At 37.1% G+C, this 18,785-nt stretch overlaps 1 protein-coding gene across 6 annotated transcripts in view; it reads right to left on the bottom strand.

Moving 5' to 3' along the window:
• LOC134527297 (homeobox protein extradenticle) overlaps positions 1 to 18,785 on the bottom strand; it is a 700,568-nt gene that overhangs the window by 62,710 nt on the left and 619,073 nt on the right. For 3 of the 6 annotated variants that reach the window (XM_063359850.1, XM_063359847.1, XM_063359849.1), the window contains exon 8: positions 367 to 411. In XM_063359850.1, coding sequence (XP_063215920.1) covers positions 367 to 411 — 45 coding nt within the window. Of the gene's footprint in view, positions 1 to 338; positions 412 to 18,785 lie in introns of all 6 variants that reach the window. The other 3 variants (XM_063359853.1, XM_063359851.1, XM_063359852.1) reach the window with 2 other exon arrangements.

Here is an 18,785-nt window from a genome sequence, read left to right as displayed (position 1 = left end):
TCTTTGTGCAGACTGTTTACATTTAACTTTGGAGTTTCTATCTAACTATATGGGTATGCAAAAAGCATATAGTACGAACTATTAAATCAATTTATCATTATAATATTAATAAGCAGACATTAAAAAAAATTGCTAGAAATTATTATTAACTATTTACTAAAAATCATGCATTTTACTTCATCTAGAGCAAAATGTAGACCATTCATAAAGCTAATGCCATACAAGTTGATGTCAGAACTACTTGTGTTTTATTTGAACTTATGGATTTGTGGCCTAGCTTGACAATTGGTCCACACTTCACAGACACTTAAGTTAGGGTGAAAGTAAATGAGCTGTACCTACATATCAGTCGGAATAGTCGCTCACCTGGTGCATCGGGTCATACCCCAAACTGCCGTCCGTGTAAGGTGGCTGGGGACAAACACAAAACATCGTCACAACACTGCATCACAACAAGATGTCACAAACAACAGCTCTACAGCTGATCCCTATCACCTCACACTAATAGTGCCCATGCCACTGCAAGAGCTCTGAGGGATCACCTTAATACTGGCAGATCTAATACTGGTTAGTGCAACACTGGTCATTACTGTTAGATCCAACACTGATAGTTCTAATACTGGTCATTCTAATATTGGTAAGTAATACTGGTAAATCCAATACCGGTCAAGTGGTGATTACAGCTTTTTTTTTTTCACTTTAAAAAAGTTATTTCTAAATATACATTCCAAAAAAAACATTCTGTTGCACATAATCAATCTCACTAAAATGACATGAACACTGTTAGTAAACACAGTCCTGCCCGGGAACACCAACGGTATCCCCCAAAACCAATACGAAAATCAAATTTTTTTTGGCCATTACACTGTTTAACTATCAACAAATAAGTTACATATTAAAAGCCATATTTCATGATGCACAGTTGAAGTACAAGTTTTTAACTTTCTTATCATGAACTGATAAAATTGACCATCAACAGGAAGAAAATTGTTTCACTCATGAAGTACTGTACACACACAGAGATAGCACACAAGGCAGGGTTGGAAAAAAAACAAACATTTTTTTTAAATACTAAACAACCAGGTTTTTTTTGTTTGAATCAGGTTTTTTATAGTTTTAAACCAGGTTTTTTTACTACATTAGTTATTTTGGTTCTCATAACATTCAAAATACATATATCGTAATTCAGGTTGATTAATAATTTTACACCCAATTCATAACTGACGGCAACTAAAACATACTCATATTTCATTTTAAGACCATACAATTGTCTAACATGTAAATTTTATGAAATCTATATACCCAATTATAATTCTAAAGTGTAAGAGTTTGTCAAATATATTGTTAAAATACTAATAGAAAAAAATTGGTCACAGTACTACAATGTGTACACCTATCCCTTACTTAGCACACCTTCAGATTGCATGGATTAATTTAGCGCGATGTTAATTTTACTGCCCCAGTCTTGAATAGCACGTCTGTAAATTTCAGTTAGCGCGAAATCTCCGCAGGCATAAAAAAAAAGTCGGCACGACGCCACGAAGTCTGTTTCAACTTTTGTAAACAACAGATGTGCCATGGGATTCAGTTATCCAAACAAGGGGGGAAGAGATGTGCACGCAGGTCTGACTACGCTATCGGCTGTTGTACAAACATAAGCTATGGCAAGTTAAATTGCGGCTATGGAGTGTAAAGGACCAAATTTTTTTACATCAGCGCGTATGCCACCATGCCGTACCATTGTCGCCTTGCCACAGACCGGGCCGTGAACTCAGTCTAGCCAGTGGCTAGGAATTCACACAAACATAAGCAACGTCTGCCCATTCAGCTGCCGGTAACTGTACGTGCTTGATCACTCATAATGCATAGTGTTCTAGTATATGAGATAATACTTGAAGTATTACGGCGTACAGATTGACATGAAGGCCACGCTTATGTTGGTCGCACTTTAGTTTTAAGCAAGTCAAATGTGCGCACAATTTTCTTTTAAAGACGTTTTTAAAAGTTATAACCTTTATCTGTTAGTCTGCATCGCCACAGTGTACGGTTTATAAAATTGTAGCCAACGCTAGTTGGCATTATTCATGTTTGGCTATGTTGCTTCCCGTATAGAGCCTGCACACGTAGTCGAATATCGATATCTAGCTGTTTGCATTCAACACGCGCTCTGTCTTGTGCCGAGTTTATTACATTTGATAGCACACACTATTTTGTGGTGTGTACTATGACGATAGTTAGGTTTGCGTTAGTTCAGGCTCGCATTTGGGTCACAGATTTTGTTTTTCTTTTTAAAGTTGAAGAAAGGTTTTTGTTGCATGACTTATTAATTTAAATTGTTTGGCGGCAAGCTTTTTTATACTCTACTTTTTTAATAAACGTACTTTCCATGAATGGGTTATACTTTTATGAATAACTTTACCTAACAATTTTTTTTTCGCATAAAAATCGCATCCCTACTTTTGAAACCTTATCTTATTATAAATTGTGCAACGATTATGCAATAAGACACGGTAAGCACTTTAATTTTTGAAAAATTAAAAAATAATTATCCGGACAGTAATATTGATTTCACTGTCAGTAAAGGATGGTTTGGAAAGGTATGTGACGTGAGTTGAAGGTCACACCCGGGTGGGCAAGTCAGCCAGCCGACTGACGATAAAGTACATAACCACGTATCTACCGTTACGCGGTGTCGTATTTGTCATACAAAGTGCGATGGGAGGCATATAAAGATTAATGGTGTGACATATTTATCGTTGAGCGTTATTCTACGCATTTATATTACGTAAAGTATATTTTCCTAGACAATTTTGGAACACATTATTTAAAATAGCCTTGCCATTTATGGAAACTAATCCTTCAGAATACACAATTTTGTTTAACAGGATCATTTTTAGGAACGAATTAGTCGTGCTAAGTGAGGAATAGGTGTACAATAGAATAAACTCATCAAACCTAGAAGCCATAAAAGCTAAATAAAAATAACACTCATTTCCCTTCAATCTTTTGGATTATCAGTAATTAAAATCAAAATATCAAGATCAACCAGTTAAAACAATATTATGTTAGTTCTTTCCTGTTTGTATTGCAGGTCACATCACATCACATCACTGTTGGTTGTGTTCCGTTGAATGCTTCAAAAAGAAATTGTTGTGAGTTGAGAGTAGTTCATAGGTTGGTATGAAATTAGAAACAAAAATAAAGCCAGTATGAAAACACAACATGGCGCAGTCGGTAGGATTAAGTACGGAAATGATATAAAATGAAATATATAAACAAATAACTGATTGAGGATTAGGGATAAAGTATACAGAAGAGACAAGACAATTTAGTGAAGATGGTGTCATTCAAGCCGCCGTCGCCATTGGTTCTGGATGGCAATCTCTGCGAAAATTTTCGGAGGTTTAAACAAAGCTTTGAGATTTTCATGCTATCTACTGGTTATGACTCAAAGCAGTCTCAAGTTAAAGTAGCGATGTTGTTAAATGTTATAGGCGAAGAGGCAGTAGAATTATACAACACTTTTGACTTATCAGAAGAAGACAAAAGGGATTTTGATAAAGTTTTGCAGGCATTCTCATCGTATTGTGATCCTGTGAAGAATATTGTGGTGTAACGATTTATGTTTCATAGCCGATGTCAAGAGGATGGAGAGTCGTTTGACTCGTTTCTGACAGATCTGAAGAAGCTAATAAAGAGCTGCGAGTTCAAGGATCAAGCAGACAGTGTAGTGCGGGACAGAATTGTGTTAGGTATACGTGATAAAAGTCTTCAATAGCGTTTGTTGAGAGAACCAGACCTTACGCTAACGAAAGCCATCGAACAATGTCGTGTGGCTGAACTCGGGAAACAACGAGCGGATATGGTGCAAAACAAGGTTTTCGTGACACCAGTAAAACGGCAAATAATGAATAAAAGAGGCTTTGGATGTGGTAAACAATCAGAAGTGATTTCAAGAGAAGTTGGGATGAGCGAGAGAGACAATGGTGTGAATAAGGATACCTTTCAGTGTCGAAGTTGTAAAAGGATACATAAGAGAAGGGAGTGTCCAGCGTTTGGGAAAGTATGCCACAAAAGCCATAAATTGAATCATTTTGCGGTAGCTTGTAGACAAAATGTGTCGGAGGTTAGGTTACAAAAAAATGACTTTGAGGAGTACTTTGTTGACATTGTAAAAATAGTGAACATAACCTCAGCGCAAGATTGTGCAACCCAACCACATAAAGAAAGGGTTAAGTATGTTCCTCGTGAGTGGATTCAGGTTATCACAGTGAAAAACAAATGTGTAGCTTTTAAATTGGACACTGGATCTGAAGTAAATATTATTCCTCAAAGTCTCATGCATGCAGTGGGTGAGGAAAGTACTCTACAGAGTGTGGACATGACACTGGAAAGGTTTGGAGGAACCAAGGTGAGACCACTAGGGATCGTCAATTTAGGGTGCTTGGCAAATGGGATCACAGAACAGCCCCAAAATATAGACTTTGTTGTTGTTGAGAACACTCAGTGCAAACTGCCTATTTTAGGGTTACCTGGGTGCACTCACCTAGGACTTGTGTCCCGTGCTCGTGTGGACGTGGTCCATAAGACTGGCCTTACAAGAGAGACCTTCAGGACCAATTATGAGGACATATTTAGAGGTGTGGGGTGTGTGCCAACTATCAGTCAGTTAAAAGTAAACAACTCGGTGACTCCAGTAGCCAGTCCTCCAAAACGGGTACCAATAGCATTAAGAGAGACTCTGAAGGAAAAATTGAGAGCACTAGAGGCGTTAGGAATAATAGCAAAAGTTGATCAGCCTACAGGTTGGGTGAGCAACTTAAAAGTAGTGGAAAAGGGGGACAAAACACTAAGATTATGCTTAGATTATGCTTAGATCCGACAGCATTAAACAAAAAGATTTGCAGAGAATTTCACATGATTCCAACCCTGGAAGAGATGAGTAGTAAATTACAAAATAAATCTGTATTCATGGTGCTAGACTTGAAAGATGGGTTTTATCAGTTACCACTTGATGATGAGTCGAGTCATTATTGCACATTCAGGACTCCATTTGGCTGTTACCGGTTTTTAAGACTTCCCTTTGGTTTGTCATGTGCTCCAGAAATTTTTCAAAGAGTGAATGAGACAAACTTTGGAGATATTCCTGGGGTGGTTGTTTATTTTGATGACCTGCTAATTTCGGCAGAGAATCAACAAAAACATGATGAAACAGTGAAGGTGGTTGCAGAGAGAGCCAGAAAATTGAATGTTAAATTTAACGAGAAGAAAATTTAGTTAAAAAAAAGAGGTCAAGTACTTTGGACATGTATTCTCGAAGCAGGGTGTCCAAGCAGACCCTGAACAAGTTAAAGCAGTACAAGCGATCAAAACACCAACAAATAAGGAGGAACTACAAAAAATCCTTGGATTTGTGAGTTACTTAAGGAAGTTCTTGCCGAATCTGGCCACCCTCACTGCACCGCTTCGAGAATTACTGAAGAAAAACAGTGAGTGGCAGTGGTTTCCGGTTCACTCACAAGTGTTGTCGGAAATCAAAGATTTGGTGTCCAAAGCTCCAGTGCTAGGAATCTTTGATCCCACCAAGAAAATATCTCTTCAGTATGATGCATCAAAGGATGGGTTGGGATGTTGCTTGATGTGTGATGGACAACCTGTTAGTTTTGCATCTCGTAGCCTATCGCCAACAGAGCAAAACTATGCTCAGGTGGAAAAAGAAATGCTCAGCGTAGTTTATGCTGCGAAGAAATTTCACCATTATCTGTATGGCAGAGATGTTACTGTGCAAACAGACCATAAGCCATTAGTGCCTATTTTCCAAAAGAGGGTAACTGATGTGTTTTCTGTGAGATTGCAGCGAATGAAGATAGGTTGCTACGGTATTCGCTGAAGGTGGAATATCTCCCAGGAAAATTAATGTACTTGGCAAATTTGTTGTCAAGATCATACGTGCCGGAGTGTGAACCTACAGCTCAGGAATTGTCAACTGAAATGGTGCATTTGATGAGTGTGGCTGACACACTGCAAGTGTCGCCGGACAGACAAGAAGAGTTCAGAAGTGCCACAGTTGATGATGCAGTACTTAGTGAAGTGATGATGTACTGCAAAGAAGGGTGGCCAGAGCACAAAAAGAATGTGAGTACACATGCTCAAATGTTTTTCAATCAAAGACATGATCTGCATGTAGACAAGGGTTTGTTGTTTCTTGGTGACCGTGTGGTTGTGCCTTCCAAATTACGTGAAGCTATGTTGTCATTACTGCATGAAGGACACATGGACATTGAAAGAACCAAATCACGAGCACGACAGGTGCTTTACTGGCCGAAGATGGCAAATGACATTGAACGACTGGTGAATAGTTGTTTTTTGTGTCAGAAATTACGCAGCCAGTGTCCTCGAGAACCCCTCATCCCTCATGAGATTCCTGATTTGCCGTTCGCGAAAGTCGGAGTGGATATTTGTGACTATGGTGGTAAGAGTTATCTGGTGGCTGTTGATTATTATTCTAAGTGGATTGAAGTCCTTCTGATCTCAAGTAAACGAGCAAGTGATGTGATCTTTCAGATGAAAACTTTGTTTGCGACACATGGGGTGCCAAAAGTAGTCATATCTGATAATATGCCATTCAATTCGCACCTATAAAAACAGTTTTCACAATCCTGCGATTTTGAAATTGTCACAGCCAGCCCTCGTTACCCCAGGTCAAATGGTCAGGCAGAAAGAGCTGTTCAAGTGGCCAAGAACATGCTTAAAAAGTGTTCGGAGCAAAGAGCGGAATTACCAGTCATGCTTCTGGAGCACCAAAACACACCAGTTTCCGGTCTTGAATTAACACCAGCCCAGCTATTGATGAGCTGCCGAACTCGAACGAAATTGCCTATGAAGCAGAAGTTACTGGCCCCACAGGTCAATAAAAATGTGGCCAGAGCACTCACTGCCAAACAGGACAAAAGCAAACAGTATCAGGATCAACAGGCAAAAGAAAAGCCTCAGTTCTCCCCGAGGGATAGAGTATTGTTACACAAGGATGGGCAATGGCAACCAGCAGAGGTGTTGCAGCCAGCATCGACTCCTCGTTCATATTGGGTAAGAGATGAAAATGGTAGTGTGATTAGAAGGAATTCCAGTCATTTGCAAACGTCGCATCTGAACCCAGATGTTCATGCGAAGAAGTCTAGCCTGGAACCAGACATTAGGGGATTTCCAGAAAAAGCTTGTGGACAGTCGGCCAGTGAGAACTCTGAGAAACAAAAAGAAACACAAGGTCAACTCAAAAGTGTCACTACCTCTCCTACACAAGATTCTTCAGATGACAGTGGGAAATCAAAGACACTCCACAACCTAATGCAGCTACAGCCTGCGAAATAAACAAGGTCAGGCAGAGAAATTAAAGTGCCATGTAAGTATAGGGAAGACTAAACAAATAAGTGTAGACAAAGTTTTGTGGTGGGGACTGGAATGCCTGAAAATGTGTTAAGTGTAAAAGAGGAAGATGTTTACTAAACAAATAGGAAGTGTAGATAAAGTGTTGTGGTGGGGACTTGAATGCCTAAAAGTGTGTTAAGTGTAAAAGAGGAAGATGTGAGTTGAGAGTAGTTCATAGGTTGGTATGAAATGAGAAACAAAAATAAAGCCAGTATGAAAACACAACCGGTCACATCACATCACTGTTGGTTGTGTTCCGTTGAATGCTTTAAAAAGAAATACAAGTTTGGATGCTTTCTCTATGCCTAATTTATCATTTACTTTACAATGCACAAATCCATATGATCAGGAGACTCTCTCTACACTTGCTGAAATAGCTTGTGATGTAAGTAACTGTTCAACAGTAAAAAAAAAACTTTATCATAAAATTTCTCAATGCCATTCTTCTGACTTCTCCACCACTCATAGGTTGTAACCTGTGATGTTACTTCATCCTCAAAAAGCAACAATCAGAAAGGTAAACTTTTTGATTGAAATTTAACAATTAATGGCAGCAGGGAACTTGTCGAGTACCTTGATTTTGCAAACTCAAATGATAGGCGTTTTTCTTCTTCAGTCAAATCAACACCAATTGATGATTTTTTTTTTCCTTTTGGATACAGCATATAAGCTAAAAAAAATGAGCAGCAGGTGTAAGTGCCATATGATATCATTTTTGGAATTTTTGTATGACATTTTTCTCATTTGTGGCTTCCATTTTCAATTGATTTTTCCACATGAACACTGACTCAGAAATAGTGCATGTAATTTTTTGAACTACATCAAGGATATGACAATAGGCTTCAAAATAGAAAGTAAGTCCTCTACATTCAGTTTCAGAGCCACGTTAGAAATTAGATTTTGTCTACTTTATTAATAGTGTCACAATGTTCCTTACAAATTTGTAACAGAGTTCCCCAACCTTTAAGGTATGTCTCAAGGAAATTTACCATTGTATTCCTGGGCACTTCATTTGGGACGACGAATTTTTGAACATCATATTGTCTGTAACATGCATGAGCAAAGTGGTTGTTTCTAGAATATTTTATTATGTGTAAAACATGTTCTATCACACTAGGAATATTCAAGTCCTTTGCTAACAAGTTTAATAAGTGACCTGAACATTTGTAGGTGATGGTATTCAAATCTTCTTTATCTTCCAAAAGTTGGCACATTTTCGACACATTAGTGGCATTATCAGTAACAACCGAGTGAACCTTGCACCTGAAGTCCTCACACATTTTTATGTTGTTCACAACCACTTCTGTCAGGTAATTGGCAGTGTAAGTATGACCAGATGAGTCAATTGTGTTCACTAAATATACATTACCAGATTTAATCATAATTGTAGCACATATTATTGGTTCATTATGACCAGCCATCAAACCCAAGACACACACACTTTCATTTTCCAGAGTAAGGGAACAAGTTTTATTTTCTTCTTCATAAATAGCATCTTGTAATGGACCACTAATTTCTTTTCTGTTTGGAGGGGTGTAGCCTGTTGCATAAGTTTCACAAACTGAGGATGTTCGACACTACGAAAGGATGCATAAGTTGCAAATATAAAGCAAGCTACTTGCTGATCCAAAGACTTTTTCTGCATTGGTGTTGATCATTGATATGATGGGTGTAAGATGCTTGTGGAAGCTGTAATGCATTCTGAAAAGGAAATGTTTATCATATTAATTTACTTCCAAATTACAAAGGGGAAAAAAAATTAAAAATTAAGACAGTTTACCCTTCTTAATAACTCTAAACCTATTATAGACATCTACACGAAATGTAAGTGAAAGAAAATTTATCAAGTTTCGCGAAAGTGAAACGAAAATGAATTTTTCTATGAGATAAATCTATTCTTAACGAAAGTTAAGCGACATTTTTTAATTAACAAAGAAAAAAAGTGCCCCAAAATTTTTTCTTCGGTAATAAATTCTATTACATAAATCATTTTGGTGCCTTTTGATGTATCAAAAATTACAAGTCCCTAAACTCATGTTTGATGACATGCTAGCAGGATACAATATAACCTCAAATGTCATTTGAAATTTTCTACAGATGACGCACCAATAAAATGCTTGTGTTACTCCAGTTTAAGGTTGAGATGCACTAAAGCTACATGAACTAGTTTCAGATTTAAAATTAGGCTTTTCTAATAACGTGCACGGTACTGACGGAAAAACATGTGACTACTGCGGAACGGCCGCCATCTTGCACCACTGTCACACATGGCTAGCTCAGGAAGCTGTAGACCAGGCAAAGGGACATCGTCAAAACAAAACATAACAAATGGTTGCTGCCGAGTGGTCATTACACGCAGTGACTTGTTGATATTTTTGTCTAATTGGCTGTATATTATGAGGATTTTATATGCCGGACAGAGTATGTAAAATTTAAATAAAGCCGACGACAATGTTTTTGTTTGGCTGTGCGTGAATAAAAGTAGGTACGTTCTTTGTTTATGTGTATATGGTAAATACTAAATAGTGTACTAACAGTTCTGGAATGTATGTTTTACGAATATAGTACCTACACTACTGTTTGAAAGTAAATGAATCAGGTAATTTTTCAAATATTGCATGATTTTGTTTTGATACCTATGCCTGCTGTAATCACGTTTGAATTTTGTTTACTTTATCGGCCATGTTTGTTCACATTATAATTTTACCGTATTTTCATTAACGTGAGTTTTTTCATCACCACGTAAATTAATCTTAACGGAAATCTTTTTTCTAATTAATGTCTTTATATGATTTGCATATGTTATTACATTATTAGTAATAACATATACAAATCATATAAATACATTACATTTTTATTAAATTACGAGTTATTTTTCAACTAGAACAAACGAACTTCGGTAAGCTATTGAACTTTCGTTTGGCTCGAAATATTTCGCTAAAAACGAACTTCGACAGATGAAATTCTTACCGAAATCGAAAATGAAAGTAGCAAAATTTCGATTTCGGTTTCGGTATACCGAACATTCGCACAACCCTACAAATTAGTTGCATGCTTTGCTACTGCCAGGTTTTCAGTGTTAACTGCATAAAGCTGGGATCACGCGTGGAAATTAATAATTTAGAATTATGCTGCAAGTGTCGATATTGCACTGTCTTTGATACACCATAGCAATATTGTTAAAATAATTTCAGAATAATATTATACATTAAAATAAAATTTTTTTAGACTATCAAAACCTTTAATAATCATAAAATATTATTTTAAACTATAAAAATAATTAAAATTATATTAGGGTATCAAAATCATTAATAAAAGCGAAACTTGAATACAATGCTTGAAATGTAAACACAGTCTGAAGCAAAATAAAATATAAGCAAGCTTACTGACATCATTAATATGTGACTTTTTTTAAGTTAAGAATGAAAACTTCATATATTCCTAAATAACTTGGTTTCATATTAGTTACAATATGTAGCAAATTTAACACAACCATGTTTTCTGTTTAAATCAAAAGACAATAGTATTACACTTGGTGGTCTTACCTACATTATATTCATCAACTTGCATAGATGAACTTTCACATTCAGATAGATGATTTTTCATTCCGAGGACTTGACCTTCCAGTTCAGTGCCACATTTTTTACATTTGGCCCTCACACCTTTCCTCAATTCCTTCTTAACTTCTTCAAATGAAAGCCATACAACATCCTGCTTTCTGCCACTCATGTTGAACCAGAAAAGTTAAAACATCAAAGGACTGAAGTCCAGCCAATCTGCACATCAGACTGGGACTTAACGACAGAAAGGGTATTTCCCCACAGTAGGAGGTTTCTTCATAAAATGGGTTTCTCCACAGACAGGGTATTTCACCACAGGAGGATCCTGCACAGAATGGGTCTTCCCCACAAAGAGGGTATTTCACCCATGAGGAGGATCCTCCATAGAATGAGTATTTCCCATAGAATGGGGATTTACAGTAAAGTTGAGGATTCCCCACAGAAGAGGGATTACGGTACTTATTTAATATTATTAAATTCTACAGGAGTATTAGGCTGGGTATGATTTATAACTTATTCATATAATATAATGATATCTTGATTAGTATGTGCCTTTTTGTTCCTGTAAATCACAAGATACATTAATGAGCAAACTTTTATAGTTATTAGAGAGGAGTTAGACCTTTCATAAAAATAATTAAAATATTATATTTAGAAATAAATTATTTAAAGAACCATTTGGTTTAAATCTTGGTTTAAACCTGTGCCAAAAATTCCCTCGGATTACCATTTCAAAAACCTTTTGCTTCTTTTTAAATTTACTTTGTTTCTCCTAAATATTTATCATATTTAAACTTTTCCCTTCTAAGGCTCCCTCCCATTTAAACTTTGCCAAGCTGCTGGCAGTCCTTTCCCAGGCTCCCTCAGCACAGGATGTGTCCAGCCGACTCTGCTGGACCTGGCTTTAGTTCCCACCGTCCAGAACACGCCCTGGCATAAAATTTTGTACCTCCTGAATTTATATGTCACGAACTCGTGTTTTGTTCTGTGCTTCGGCAAGCTTCTCAGGGTCGGCTTCCGACCAGAGACTCAGCTGCGGTAGGCGAGTTAGGTCAGGCCTCTCACCCAAGTTACACCCCGGCCAGGCACGTAGCCTTGGGCTGGAGCCCCGTTTTCCCACTGACTGTGCAACCCCCCCCCCCCCCCCTTACACCGCCATCCCTGTTCCGAGAAGTGCTCCCCTACCAAGGTCTTCCTTTTCGCAGCTATACCGCAAACGGTACCTCTCGGTGGAATCGTGAACTAAAGTTTAAATCTCAATTCCGTCGCGGCACATTCGCGCTTTCTGCGACCTACGTTTCGACCACAAGCCAGTCTACTTCCTCAGCCTATCGTCTCAGAGCGCCAGTGTCGCCTCTTCGGTCCTAGCTTATGTGCAGTGCCTCCACCGCAATCTCTCGTGGCGGCCTCGGCAACCAACAGCATTTAGTTCCGTAACTCGCTACGAGAGTGCCCCCGGTCCTGGCCTGTTACATCCCTCTACGAGTTGCCCCTGGACTGCTGTCCACCTGCAATACATACATACCCCCCTTCCCCCGGTTGACGTCTAGGCCCCTAACTGACAGGGTACCAACCAATCAGAGCTCTGGATCCCCACCCCCCCTCTTCTTTGCCCCCAGGCGCCTCTCGGCATTTTAAGGGGATTGGTGCACCAGCATCGTATTAAAAAAAACAATATATTTGTTAATGATTCAGCTGCTAGAGAATATTTAAACCATTCTGGTGTAAAATTTAATTTTTTATTTTTTTATTTTAATTAAGTTATTGCTGATTTTCGGTATTTTTTTTAATTCAAGCTTTATTAAAAAACTATAAAGAATTCAGTGGTAAAACTTTCGCAGATAAATTTTCAGACACGGGAGATATGACTGTGACCATTATTTTATCTGTAATCATTATTAATTTAACGTATTTACAATTTGAATTTTAATAACTGAGCTGCTACGAAATTGCGTGATATTCATTTGCAAATTTAATAACATTCGCGTTTTCATTTGTAATTCAAACGCCTACATATATGTCGGCTGAATGATTGACTTTATTTTAGTCTTTAGCTTATTGCAGTCGGACCTAAAGTAAAAACGTAGCTGTAGAAATTTGAGCCGCGTGCAAGCTCGGATACGAGGAATTATGGAGCGCGCTGGACAGTAGTGACACCTTGCGACAGTTTTCCAAACTTTTTGCAGCTCGTTCCCACTCTGCCACAGCTGTCTGCTGTTTACGAAGGGGAGACAGGATTTCGCGGGAAACTGATATGAAGGTCAACGTACTCATTTTCAGTAGATAAGAGAACGTGTTTGGTTTAGCTCGGCGTATAATTGAATGGTTATTCTCTGTTGTTATTTAGCACAGTGATTTAGCTAGATGTTTTTTGTTGCAAGCGTAAGATTTATTCAGGAATAAAATGCAGAAGAAACCTCCACCAAGAGTACACAAAAGAACAAAACTATCGAAAGCCATTAGAGCGCTTAGAAAAAAGAATAAAGAAAGATAAGAGATTATTTTATTATAGCTTTTTTTACCATATATTTATTTTTCAGAGTTGAGTATGTACAACGCGATGGACGCGACAACAAAAAGATGTGTAAAATTGTAAACATGTTTTTTTTTTCAGCAATGCGTGAACCATTCATAAACTATACTCAACATGTATCCGTATAATTACGTTTGAATTTTTTTTTTATGGCAGGCATCAATGTTAACAAGTTTATTAAGCCACAATAGACTTTTTTCAGAAAACTAAGTGTAGCAGAAAACACTCAACATAGTCTCACACAAAATAAGTTTACATGAATGCAGTTTTAAGAAGTAAGCAACGTAAATAATAGTTAAACATCATTTAATATCTGCTGGTAACGTTTCCAAAGTATCAGCTTCGCCTTCATTCACGAACAATATTCGTGAGTTTATTTATGTATTTTTGCTGGCTATTCGTTGGTGACTGTTAGGTCTGCAAAATTAGTAAATATTTTTCACCCTATCCTGAGTTAAATCTAAGTGTGCGCGGTTAGATGAGGACCTAGATGTGTCTCAGGCTTACGTCTTTACACTCTACTCATGCGGGGTATTAACCATGCGCGTAAGAGCGCGTTGCCATTAACCTGTAGGATAGTCTCAACAATCCTCTACGGACTCGAAAAATGTCACCTGCTCATTGGCTACTTGACTTGTGATAACTGTTTGTTGTAATGCCTGTGATTCATCGTTAGAGACCTGAAAAATTCGCGGGTTCATTTCGTGTTATGCTAAAATTCAAATAATTATACCTTAGTGCTGCTTATGTCATTGGTTTATTGTTAATCTGGAGGACTGAGGACCAATTAGAGACCCTCACTCATAGAAGTGTCGAATCACAGGCCACCCAGTTAAGGCGACACACAAGTCAGCAGCCATTGAACAGTTGGCATTTGCCCGAGTGTGTAGATGATATTGGAGTCTATCCTGGAGGTCATTGAACCCGCGAATTTTTCCGGTCTCTATTCATCGTTGATTTGGATGAGGAGTTTTCAGTGATTCAGAGCCTCCCATTTAACTGTGGCCAAATTGAAGAAGCAGCACACATGTTACATGCTTGAATTCATAGCGAATGGATACAACAAATATTTACTGATTTAGTGGTTGGTAAAAAAAAAAATATTATTCGTATCGCGTCCATCGCTTCGCGCCATGTTGGCTCCTATATTATATGGATTTACAAAATATAACGATTCATTTACGACACTTAAGATAAGGTGTGTAGGATTTTAAGAATTCACTTGAATTATTATTTAAGAACATATTTCAGGATAACTTGTGAAGACGCTCGTACAGACGGCACCGGTTGTGATGACTCATTGTTACCAGAGCAGGGGCCATCTCGTGTACACGAAGTGGCATGCGAAACCTCAACATAACTCGAAAATCAATAAGTGTTACATTGAAATGTGTCCACTACAAATTTTCAGGAATTATAATTTTGAAATTGAGTAGAAATTTTCCTGCAATTAGCATTAAGTATATTTTAATAGACATTGAAAGCGAATCATTAAGTAGATTCAAAATCCAAATACCAGAATACAGATAGTCTGTAACAATACAGACCTCACCGACTAGATATGGTCCAGATTGTTAATACTAACACATTTGAAAAACTGACTAGTTACTGAATATGTTGAAATTTTGTAAACCTGTTACTTTAGATGATTGGTGATGTAATAATGTCTCTTGGAAACTACATAAGATTTTAACTGCTTTTATTTCTCCATAAATTCGCAAATCACCATGGCGGCCATTTTACGATCACGATTTAGTTCTTAAATTTTAAATTAGTTTATTTGTTGAGAGCCTGGTACAATGTGTCTGACCACTAAAGCGATCCGAGCCGCGTAGTGTATACTACTGCGAGGTTGTCGAAGTAGGCTCGGGTCGGGACGAATTTCACTGTGAAGAAACAAAGGTTTTTAATACATGAAAAATTATCCCAAAGCCGAAAATTTGTACAGAAGTAGAATGAACATTTCTTAGTAACACGTCAAAAGTTTAAGTACTGCCGAAAACCTTGTGCGTCACACCAAAAACGAGCAGTTAAGTCCAAAATGACAATTTTTTGCAACGATCCACAATAATGGATATTGCAAATGCAGTTTATGGAGTAGACCGTCAGTATGGAACCCAAAATAATCTAGAAACATTGCCCCATCTGAGGATAGTGATAAAAAGCACAAAGTTTAAACATTTTTCTATAAAATAGACCTTTTAAATCATTAAAGTTAACGAATTCACTTTCATTCAATTTTAAGGAAATATAAATACATCTTACATAAACTTAAAGAGCCCAACGTGGAAATCGCTTAGAGTAAACGTTTTTGCATATTTATTCATCTTTAAATTGGTATATTTTTTAAGTGTCTCATACAATTAGTCTGACCACTAAAGCGATCCGAGCAGCGTAGTGTATACTACTGCGAGGTTGTCGAAGTAGGCTCGGGTCGGGACGAATTTCGCTGTTAAGAAACAAAAATTTTTAATACATGGAAAATTATCCCAAAGCAAAAATTTTGTACAGTAGTAGAATGAACATTTCTTAGTAACACGTCAAAAGTTTACCGATGAAACCTTGTGATCACACCAATAATGAGCAGTTGAGTCCTTAATGATAATTTATACAATGATCCACAAAAATGTTTCGTAAATTTAATAACTTTAATACTTTTTTAAGCCGGTTCTCATTATGGCACCAAAGTAATATAAAATAATGTCCTACATGGTAACTGTGATAAACACCTCAAAGTTTAAACGTCCTATTATTAAATTGGTAATTTTAATCATAAAAGGTAAGAAATATATATATTTTTTATAGAAATTTGACTACATGTTTCATAAATTTGTTGAGCGTAGCGTCAAAATCACTTCATAAATATTGTTTGTGTTTTTTTTTTTGTAAAGTTTAAATGTGTATATTTTGAGTGTCTGACCACTGATGTATTTCAAGCTGCGTAGTGTGTGTGCATCAGTGTTAAAGTCGCTCGTGCTGGGACGTTTTTTGCTCCAGAAAACTAAGGTTTTTAATGTATGGTAATTCCAGACTGAATTTTACTCTGAAAGAATAAAAGTTTCCTAACTGCAAGTGATTTTTTCTGCAAACGTAGATAAAAATCTTCCAGGATGCGATTTGCTTAGGTAAAAATATTAGTATGATCGACTCTTTAATTTCTAAATTATAAATAAATAACAATAGAACTTCCCGGAAAGTTGTGAAAAACTAACGATATTGCGCGAGTAGCACACCCGTACGTGACTACAGAGAAAGGCTATTTTCCTTGACCGTTAGGATTTCTGGGACGAACACCCTCTCACAGCTGGGGTCATAAAATACGGCCAAACTCTTGCAAAAACATCCACCACCGCTCTTTGCCACTAGCAATTCAACGACGTAAGCTAGGCGCAGCACTCCAATGAATTAACTTAGAAAAAAATTACTAAATATGTAATTCTATTAATACATTTTACAACACAACTTATGTTTTATTTATTTTCTGGAAAAAATAATATTATCATACGAATTATGTTATAAAAGTGACAAAACTCAATAAGCACATTTACGGTGTATCGTTTTCTTCAACTGTTATGTAGTAAACTAATTTCATACAGTTAAATATATATATATTTTATAATATAGGCTACATAAAAATTTTGCACAGATCTGATCTAAAATAATATACTTAATGTATTAGAAATAAAAAATAATTATATTTTTTGGTATTAAAATAATTTTTAATAATAAAATTTCTGTAACAAAATACGAACACACGTATATAAAACCAGAGGTCCTCTAGAATTTTGATTTACAAGTTCCAAGCAGAAATTGTTTATTGTTAATTTTATTGTATCAAAAATCATTCATATAAGAAAAAAGAATATGAATATCTAAATAGATGTAACATGAATACACCCTATCATATGCATTAAATATATTTTAAGTAATCCCTAAATAAGACCAAGTTTATTGAGTGTCGCAATACGCAGCGTGTTTCAAAGCCCGCCGGCCGTGAAAGATCAGTACGGCCGCAGTACACTGCAACGCTCGGGCAGCTTTAATGAGGCAACTAATTATGCTAGACTCTTTATAAATATACTATCTTAAAGCTAAAAGTATAATTAAAAACATTTATTTAGACATTTTTTCGCATTGGGCTCTTCAAATTGGTGTAAATCGTATTTTTATCTGGGTGGCAAATATAAAAAAAATATATGTCGTGAATTAATCGCTTTATATCATATCTGAAATATTAAAAAAAATTTATTTCTAACATTAATGGGTGTATTACAGTTTCTAGATTATTTTGGTAAGTTTACGGACAGTCAAAATTAAAAACTGTATAAATGGGTAGCATTTTAATGGACTGATGCAAGTTGCTGTCACCTAGGACTTAAATGCAAATTTTCGGTGATAACGCACAAGGTCTACAGCGGTAAACTTTCGTTATGTTATTAAGCATAGTCAACTCTACCACAGTACAAAAATTCAGCTTTGGACAAATTTTTCAAAGGTTGTCTTGGTTTCCTGGAGTAACACGAAAGTCTACGCGGGGAAGGGCGGCTACCTGATCCGAGAATGAAAGATAGTGTGAGATGGGAAGCGAAGATAAGAGCTGGTTGGGTGTCCGTGTTGGAGAGAGAGAGAGAGAGAGAGAGAGAGAGAGAGAGAGAGAGAGAGAGAAAGGCGATATTGTGGAAGACCTTCGAAAGATTCCCGCTAGATGGCAGGCCTCAGAGCTGCAATCTTAGACAACCTCCCCCCACGGAAGCTCTCTCGCCACTAACTTGCCAAATCTCACCCGCTAGCTTATATACGTGCTGGCTGGCCGTGCAGTAGTAATAAACAAGCATTTATAAAACACTTAAGCTCATTTCCAACAAATTCTGACGAATGACTGTTTTTTGTCCTGCACCAATCCCCTTAATGTACTGCGCTTCCCATGATGAGATAACTCATCCTTCTGTCTCGGCCGAGCCCAGATTGTGTCCTGGAACTTCTCCGCGAATTATTTCGCTAGTTAGATTTTGTTTTCAGTGATCTCTCCAGTTGGCTACTTAGTATGTAGTCGCTTTTGACCCGGAAGTGTTCCCGAAATATTGTATTTTTATTGACGATTTTAAGCAGTATTCAGTAGTGCCGGAAGTGCATAGTAGTTTTGCTCGACACCCGCGGTCGTGTCACATTTCCTGCATGAATTAATCTGTGAGTTGCAACCCACGATGGTGAGTAATTATTTATGCCTCATTCCACTATAGCTAGTCTGTTTTGATATAGTTGAAAAC

The sequence above is a fragment of the Bacillus rossius genome, chromosome 1 (genome assembly GCF_032445375.1).
Source record: "Bacillus rossius redtenbacheri isolate Brsri chromosome 1, Brsri_v3, whole genome shotgun sequence".
NCBI classification, from domain to species: Eukaryota; Metazoa; Arthropoda; class Insecta; order Phasmatodea; family Bacillidae; genus Bacillus; species Bacillus rossius.
This window is presented reverse-complemented; position numbering and strand designations above follow the sequence as displayed.